A 9,238-nucleotide genomic window follows, 5' to 3' on the forward strand; every position below is an offset into this window, starting at 1 on the left:
GTCCCCCAGAGCATCCTTGCATCCCCCCGGAGCATCCCTGCATCCCCTTCCCCAGGAACATCACTGCATCCCCCAGAGCATCCTTGCATCCCTCCCTGGGAGCACCCCTGCATCCCCCCCAGAGCACTCCTGCATCCCCAAGAGCATCCCTGCACTCCCCACCCCAGGAGCATCCCTACATCCCCAAGAGCATCCTTGCATCCATCCCCAGGGGCACCCCTGCAACCCCCCAGAGCATCCCCACATCCCTACCCAAGAGCATCCCTGCATCCCCAAGAGCATCCTTGCATCCATCCCCAGGGGCATCCCTGCATCCCTCCAGAGCATCCCTCCATCCCCCAGAGCATCCTGCCACCTACCCAACAGCATCCCTCCATCACCCTGGAAGCACCCTCCCTCCCTGCAGAGCATCCTTCTCTCCAGCCAGGACATCCCTTGGGACACCCTGGGCCAGCCYGCCTGCCCCCTCCTCACCCTGCCGGTGGTCCCTGCCCCACTCTGCTTTGGGGACATGGAGGGCCCAGGGCGCCCTGCCTGGCGGGGCGCCCACCTGGGGCTGCGGGCGATGCCTGGTCCCTGCGGCTCTCCATGGGGACATTCCTTACGAGGCTGCCTCGGGCTCTCTGCCTCGATGACGAGGAGCGGAGGCCAAGGCTTAACTTGTCTTTAATGGGCTAGGCCTGGCCATGCCACCAAGGAGTCCTACCTGCAGCTCTGGGCCCAGAGGGGGCTATTTCATGCCCCGTCCCCCCGAGTGCTTCATAGCTAAGGAGAATAACTTGGGTTTGAACAGTCTGAACAGCTGGCGATACTCGAGGCTGAAGTCACCTACCCCTGCAAACCCCAGGTGCACAGTGCCTGCTCCGGACTGCAGGCGTGGAAATCTTTGCATAGGTATCGTGTCGCTGTGGAGACAGTCACCTTCCTACGGTGTAGCCACCTCTGGAGAAAGGCACGGGAAAAACGCAGGGCAGCAGCGTTAGACACCGCAGAAAGGCCCTGGCTGGAGACGCTGGCCGGATGCCTTTTTCTTTTCTGGGGAAATCTGGTACGTTGTGCACCTTTCCGAAGAACAGGGCTCAAGCAGCACAGCGACAGCCCCTTGTGGTCCCAGAAACACGCGTGGAGCTACCGCCCMGGGAGCTGTGCCTTGCCCTGAGCGCTGCAGCCCCCCACGGGGGAGCGGCCGCGCGGGGGAGCCCGGGCTGCGGCGCGTCCCCACGGGCGGGCGGCGGCGCGGTGCCGTGGCCGCGGCAGCCGTGGGAGCGGCCGCGCCGGGCCGCCAGGCAGAGCGGGGGGCGCAGAGACGGCGCGGAGAGAGGAGCCTCTTCCAGCCGGGAATGAGCTGGGGCTGAGCCGGSGGTGGTCGGTGCACGCCTGGGGAGACTCTGAGGAGCTTTCTGCGTGACTGCAGCGCTGCTTTGAGGAGGAACCGATCCAAGGAGGAGGCGGACCGGATTCCCGCTGATCCGGTGCTAGGTGGCGAACGGCAGATCAGCTCTGTAATTCCRCCGTGGTCACGGTCTGAGTGGAGCTGCYGGATTTTGGGCATATCTCCTCATAAGTGATGGAGAAAGTGTTTGTTTTGTTTGTTTGTTTGTTTTTTTGATGCTGTTTAATGAACCAGCAGGCCACTTCCATTCTGCTGCTGTTTGTGATCTCCTATTACTTGTAACCGCTAGATATTCAAAGAGTCATTAATATTCATTAAAATGTTTACAAATGCCGAATTACTGTGTGCATGCTGCAGTGTTACCACTATGAGCTGTTTGCTGTTTGTCAGCCGTCATTCATTATTCACAAAGTTTTTGCCATTCAGATAGGAAGCAGAGACGGTACTTTGTACCTAAGGTAATTTCCAAAGTGATTTGCAAAATGTGATACGGACAGTTCTAAGTTATTGTTTATCCAGAGTAATTTGCCTGGAGTATTAGATAAATAAGAGATGACAGAGCAGAGCAGACTATAGTTTTCCTGACCATGATATTTATCTCTTGTTTCAGTAGAAGGACAAAAATATATCYAAGATACTTCAAAAAACCATGGTACCTTGGTAGTGAAGCAAAGGAGATTGTCCAACTCAGAAGAAGAAGTTAAAGCAGATTAAATATGGATATGCAGGTGGATGGTAGGATGGATRACATTTTGACCTGACTTATGCAGTTCATATATGACATGCAGATAGCACATGTTCGTAAGCACTTATAGCGTATGTGTTCGGGCAGGGTGTGTTGACCACCAGTCAGCCCACAGGGTCCTCTGCAAGGCTCAGAAGCCTCCTGAGCCTCAGCGCTTTCGTACCACTTAATCCCCAAGGGCCAAAACGGGACCTTGCCAGAGGGTCTGAGCTGTAACTCAGGTATGAGCTCTCCTGAGCCTGGTTTCRGTTTATTCGGAAGTTTGTCACTGAGAAGCAGGGACGGCCGACGGCGGATGCTGAGGTCCCAGCCCAGAGCTCCCRAAGGCGCCTGCCCTGCTGCAGCGATGGCTCAGCTGGCTGCGACGAGGCAGCTGAGGACCACGGTGCTCAGCCTAGGTGCTAAGGCAGGTTTCCTCAGTACACACTGGTCTGCCACGGCTCAGGAGCTGCTCCCCGACCAGCGAGGTCATTGCTGGAGGCCCCAGCAGAGGCCGGGGCAGCAGCCYGGGTAGCCGAGCTGCCGCGGCCCGGCAAGCTCTGCCTGCGGGCGCCGGAGCAAGGCTTGGCAGCTCTGCTCCCTCCTCTGCTTCCTTCCCCGCTCTGCTCCAGGGAGCCGTTAGCTTGAATATGAATCCTGCAGGTGTCGTCTCTCTTTAAAAAAGGTGGAACGGTAGCATGTGACCATTTTCAAGGCTGTTTTATAGTGAAAGAGAAGTCYGCACTTGAAAGTTGTTTTGGATTCATGCAGTGAATGAATGAGGAGTGAACAACCCTCCTGTAGGCAGGCTGGGCTGGGGAGCTTTTCCGTGATGCCAAGCCTTCGGGCCAAGAGGCGAACAGCTTCCGAGACCTTCCGAGGTCTGGGAYGCTTGAGCTTTCGATGTAATTTTGCAGCAGGCCCTATGCTGGGTGCAGGCCTGGCGAAGCGTGTGCTACCCCGTCAAGGATCAGTGCCTCCTTGCTCCTGCTGCTGGGCTTGCTAAACCTTGCTGGTGAGCATCTCCTTCCGCTTTGGGGAAAGGGGCAATCGGTCTGACTCAGAGCGTTCTGCGTGCATGTGGCTTCCTGACACCAGCTTCTGGTTCCGCTGTTTATTATTTTAGTTTGGGGGTCCTAGAGGGACCAATTTGGAGTTTCCTTTGTATATATTTCCTCTGTTCAGCATCTCATTTATGTTTTCTCTTATGACTTGCGGGATTGCACACAGATTTGTAAGCGGGACAGAAGAGGTATGATGAAGTTCTCTCTTCTCCAAAACTCTCTTTCAAATAAACAAAGTTTCAGTGTGGGCTGATTATGCGGCCACTGGTGCTGGGACTGATCTGTCCTTCCCAGTGGGGCATCTTCTTCTACAGGCCAGGATTAATTCTCCTTGTTTCTAGAATTTAACATCCTGTAGTTTTATTAAGTCCCCATAGTCCCCATGCTATAAAAATGCAACAGTTTTATTATTCTCCCAGATCAAGATGTTTTCACTGTAACACTCAAGAGGTTCCTTGAGCTGCAAGACATATGCTACAGTCCATGTGAGATCTGAGCCTGTGTTATACATGCCTCTATCTTGTCCTAGACCACCACCACTTTGTCTTCAGGTTACCTCACGCGTTTGTTTGCAATTYGTGAAGGTCTCAGACAACATATGTCAAACACTGGATGCACAGAATCACACTACGAAACCCGTTCTCAGATTCTTAGCAGTTTTGAACTTTTGTTGCAGTTTTGAATGAGATTGAATGAGATTTTGTCAGATGCTTTTTCAAGTGCTTAGATTTTGTTAGCCGCTCCTTATCTTTCCAATGAACCAAGAAGTCCAGCTGCAAGGAGCTGCATTGCTCCCCTCTCTGGGAGGCATGTCAGTGTATGTGAGGAGACAACTTCCTCGGCTTGCTTGTTGCTTTAATCTGATCCACTTAAGTTTTATTCCACAAAATGTYTTTTTAGCTGCGAAGAGTACATTAAAGTGTTTCTTAAATACAGCATCGTCTTGGCCGCAGGTAGCCCTTACCTCTCAAGGGAGCTTGCAGGCCAAGCGAGGACAGACTGCCCCCGGCAGGACAGACTCCCCTCTGCGTCGTCTGAGCCGCACGACGAGCGCGGGTTTAGCGCTCCGCGGCGTTGCGGTCACGCGGTAAGGACAGCCCCAGGGACGCTGGCACCGCGACGCCTGCACCGTAGCTTTTCCATTGCTTATTCCTGTCCCGTGGAGCCAGCTCCTCTGTGAAGCAAACTGTGAAGAACGGGGGGATTAAAAAACCTCTTGGCGCTCATGTCCTTGCTGATGAGGGCTGAGCGCGCGCGCTGGCGTTCCCACGAGCGTCTGTCAGCACAGCCCGTCTCCTTGCTCTGCTTCCTTTTCTTCTGCCTTTCGTGGGGGGAAATGTTTATCCGGCTCGGAAAAGTCCCTTCTCTGAGCTCCGCTCGCAGTTAGCAGTGCCAGCGGGGAGCAGAGGGGAGCGATCCCGGAGCTGCGAGGGCGAAACCTCCGGAGCAGCCCCCGCGTTCCCGCTTCGCCRGACCATCGAGCTGCTCGGCTGCTGCACAAGCGCGGTGCCAAAGCCCGATACAAATTTTGAACACGTGGCCTCAGAGGAGGGTACAGAAAACGCCAGGGGACCATCTCCCGTCCCAGAGGGGCCTCTCCAGCGAAACGCGGCTCTTTGATATATTCCCCTTTTAAAAACGACAACGACAACGGCAACTTGTCTGTTAAACATGGGGAGATACCAGGCTTGGAAAACAGCGTGCCGATCCAAACCTGGACGGGACATAACGGAACCAGCTCTTGGGCGTGCTTCGTCCTGCCGCTCAGCCAGGTGGCAGAACGACTTCTACTGGTGGCCAAGCGTGTGGGTCTGGCGGGCAGCGGGTGCTGCGCCTCTGCCAGGGCCAGGGCCACCACCGCTGCCACCACCGCTGCCACCGCCACCGCCACCACCGCTGCCACCGCCACCGCCACTGCCGCCGCCGCCGCGCGCCCCAGCCTGCCCGCACCGCCGGCGCACCGGCTCCCGCTGCCCCAGCCCGAAGCCCCTCCGGAAGGCCAGGCCGCCAGCTCGTCACCGCTGCTCCCGTCCTCGGTGCCCATTTGCTACATATATATATCTGCGCACAGAACAAGTCCTGTGCCTCTTTCCTTCTCTTTCAGTGCACTTCCTTCCCTCCTTCCTTCCTTCCTTCCTCCTTCCCTCCTTCCTCCCTCCTCCCTCCCTGCTTCCTTCCTTCCTTCCTCCTTCCCTCCTTCCTCCCTCCTCCCTCCCTCCTTCCTTCCTTCCTTCCTCCTTCCCTCCTTCCTCCCTCCTCCCTCCCTGCTTCCTCCTTCCCTCCCTCCTTTCCTTCTCTCGCGCTTCCTCTCTCCCCTTCCCTTCTGGGCTTTAGCTGTAACCTGCACATACGGCCCCACCAGAGCACCAAAACCCGTATCCTTTGGCACGAGCGAGGCTGTTTTCACTTGGACCTGTCCCAAACTGCAGCGACTGTTTTTGGCTCCTTGGGGACTAAYTCCTTAAAGTTACGGGTCACTGTCACCAAGCAAAGCCACGTTCCCAGTCTTGCGCAGAAGCCAACCGCAGCGCTCTGAGCCTGAAAACGCTCAGCTTAGCTGCTCTGGGGGAGGAAAGCAGTCGAGCGGGATGAGTAATACGGCTAGTAATGAAGAAGCTGTCTGATCAGAATTAACACCTGGTTCTTGTCAAGGCCAATTCAATATTGCGTTTTGAAATGAAAATTTCAGAGCACAAGGGGAATAAGAACAAAAGTCATCCTGCATCTGTCAGCTTGGACTGCTCTGGCACCTGCTAAGACCAATAGATGTTTTCATAGAGAGATGGCAGGGTCTGAATAACAAGACATAATATCCGCATACAGCTGTTACCAGCTACGCTGGAATCATTTTGCCGTGTGGAAGAGTAAATGTTACAGTTCTATGGAAAAAATGCCGGTTAAACTTGGTTCTCCATCAGGTGATGCTTTGAAGAAGCAGGGCTGGGCTTYGTTTCTAAAGCTCTTAATACGATAGGTAGCTTAGAAGATGAGCAGGGGCATTTGAGAAGGACTGAACAGTTTCTAATCAAAACCGGTTTTGTTCCCATGCAGATGCAGAAAAGGAGCAGCTGCAGAGAAATGAGCTGGGTTCTCTGGACTTCGGCGGGTGCAAGCTGCGGGACCGTGTGCTCCTTACTGCTTAATCAAACTTTATACRACTTAATGACACTTAGCAATTAGCAGGGTCTAGTTTAAACCCACTTCTGGAAGCCATAGTTTTCCTCAGAGCTCCTCCAGGCTTCCTATGGGAGACGATGTGCAAATGTCAGCTCCCCAGCTCCCCGCTGGCCCAYGGAGACCCGGAGGCAGGGAACTCGTTGGGAATCTTATGTAATATTTAACAGACTTCCTGAACTAATTAAGCATATTACTTTATATAGAAACTAACATATCTCTAATATGTATCAAAGTTTAATTCCGTTTAATTCATTACTGCCACYCAACGTGGGGCCCAATTCTCCTCTCTCTGACAAGGGGCAACCACGTGGACTCGTTGTGTGCAACGGGGAGGAGAACGTAGCTCTTCCAGATGAATTCCACGTGGAAATGTAATGGCAATTTTGCTCTTGTCTGACTATTCGCACTAGTGTGGCTGAAAGCAGAAGCTGTTCAAAAACCCTCAGATAGGTGTTCAGTGTAAACTGGAGTGTCCTTCAAGCACAATATTTGAGGAGCTTCTCTGAAAGTCAAAGTTTGGACTCACAATCTGGTATTTATTCCATCWGCATACTTGGCTGCAAAAGCAATGCAGCACGGAAGAAGAGCTAGTCCTCCAGAGCCCTGAAGAGCAGAAGACAAACGCRATCTTTGTGGCTGAGATCAGAAACCAGCTCCAAAAATTCTTAGCTTCAGGGAAATCAGCAGTCTATCTAGTTTTTAGTTTGGCTGATTTGACCATTTGACTTCTCCAACACCCTGATAATGAAGCCTGTTGCCTCCAGGCTGCTGGACAGGGTCTAGCCGAGGGGCTGCAGACTCGTTGCTGTGCTCGAGCTATTGGGTGGCCTCTGCGAAAYGAACTGACAGAGTCTATCCAGACCCGAGGGACAGCAACCTCCTTCACCCAGRCACCATCCTTCCTCCAAGTCCCTCCTCCACGTAAACAGGGTCATGTCTGCTGCTTCAGGTTGGGCACATCTCTTTGGGATGGGGGACTTCGCCTGAGACCCGCGAAGGTCCAACAGCTTCATAGTCTGTTAGCGAAGTGCGTTTCCATCGAAGGAAGATAACCTTCGTTGGAGGAGTGAACCGTGTCCGTCTGCTCTTCCAGCCTCATCAGCGCTCCTGCCGAGCCGCAGCGGCGCGTCCTCCTCCTGCCCTTCTCCTGAAACTCGCCTGGGGAGGGATGCTGCCTCCTCAGCCCGCCCGTTTCCCTCTGAAGCCCGAACGGTGTTTTGTTGTCTGTGGGGCTCCAGATCAGTTTAATCTAGAAAGAACTCCATCTGCACAAGGATTTTCCATGACTCCTGGCTTTTCTAATACAAATCTCTTTCTAAACCACGTCTCTGGCTGCTTGCGACAATGCYGAGCCTGCCCTTAGATCCGACACAGGCAGATGGAAAATGTATTTTGCATCGAGCCTCTGTGTGCCTAATGTATTCTCCTCTATTAGCTCTTGCTCTAGGTCCTGATCTCTGGTTCCTCATCTTTTCAGGCTTCCTTTTGATGTTGTTATAAGCCAGCAGAGACTAATAGCGAGTGCGTCAGGCATCTCGCTCCAAAAGCCTGGGAAAGAGGGATTAAAAGGGACCAGTGGCAGGAGAGAGCCGAAGCATTTAGGAGGCATCAGCTGCAACGACGCTCAGGGCATTTCTGCCTGCGGTGGTATCTGCTCACGTCCTTCCTCCAAGCACAGAAACACGCTCCTGGCATACGAGGAGCCTCGCGCCTCGTCCGTCCCTTGAACCTCATCCATCCCCTGGTGCCCCCAGCCCCTCGCTCCCGGCTCTGTCGAGGTGTGCACCTCCGCCTCGGGCCRTTTCCCCCTTTTCTTGGTCTTGTGCCATGTTTCAGCCCCGTCCACCAGCACCGTGCGGCGCGACGGAAGAGGGAGGGAACGCAGAGCACGGAGCTAAATGAACCGGCTTTGCTCGGGTCCCAGATGAGCTGTCCGGACCGAACCGCGCTCCGGCGGGGTGCGAACCCCTGTGCGCAGAGGCCGTGCCGGGGCCGCGCTGGGCGGCTTTTGAAAGAGCCTTGGTAATTCCACCGGTCAAAACGCACCACGTCCCGCCAAGGCTGTTTCCAGCGCCCCGCTGGTGGATCCCGCCTGTCTGCAAGCAGGTTGGGAACAACAGGGGAGCGAGTCTAAACCACGTTTCATGGGAYAGCTGGTGTTTAAGAATACTACGGCATTGTTTTAAGGCCCTTCACCCGTTTCAAAGCAAATCTGAGTTTGCATGTATGAAAATGGGCTCATACATTTGCAGGCATCGACATTGAAATGTGCGATCTCCCAAGCACGTCGCAGCCCTTTTTTGTGCACTGGCACCATATTTTGAAAAACGGGTCCTAGGTGGACACCCTGTAGTGAGCAAGAAGTGAAAGGTTTCGGGAAAACACACGGGCTGCCCTTTAGAACAGCCAGACTTCGAAAAGTCTCAGCAAATTATGGGACCTCTCGAAAACAAGGAGAAAATATTCCACAGTTTTCCTTTAATTCAATTATCTTGATTAAGTTTTTTTTTTTTTAAATGATGCTGATTTTAGCAGCTCCGAGCGGATGAAGCGGCTCTGCCTGCCCGGCCGGGCCGCGCGGAGGCAGAGCGGTGCGGAGGTCGGACGAGCAGGGCTGAGGGGCTTTCGGGCACGTGCTTCGCGCAGCCCTTCCCTGCAGGCTCGGGGCAAGCGTCCGGCACGGCGCGGGGACAGCGAAGGCAGAGGACTGTGCTGCTAATTGCTGGGCTGCAATTATCTGCCATTGTGCAGAAGTTCTGCCAGCTCTGCCTGGCTTCTCTCATTAGCGTCGGGTGGGAAAACACTTCCCTGCATCACTGCTCTGTCTGCGTCATTATCTGCACGCGGAGCAGCTCGAATCCGCCTGCCCTGCGGGGACRA

The 9,238-nt window shown here is 54.3% G+C and overlaps 1 protein-coding gene across 1 annotated transcript in view; it reads right to left on the reverse strand.

Moving 5' to 3' along the window:
* Positions 1–5,225, reverse strand: part of HRH3 (histamine receptor H3) — an 8,597-nt gene extending 3,372 nt beyond the window's left edge. The window contains exon 1 of the mRNA XM_026055971.1: positions 4,865–5,225. Within this exon, the coding sequence (XP_025911756.1) occupies positions 4,865–5,225 (361 nt within the window). The remainder of the gene's footprint in view (positions 1–4,864) is intronic.
* Between the last annotated feature and the right edge of the window lie 4,013 nt (positions 5,226–9,238).

The sequence above is a fragment of the Apteryx rowi genome, unplaced genomic scaffold, assembly GCF_003343035.1.
Source record: "Apteryx rowi isolate R43461 unplaced genomic scaffold, aptRow1 scaffold_0, whole genome shotgun sequence".
NCBI classification, from domain to species: Eukaryota; Metazoa; Chordata; class Aves; order Apterygiformes; family Apterygidae; genus Apteryx; species Apteryx rowi.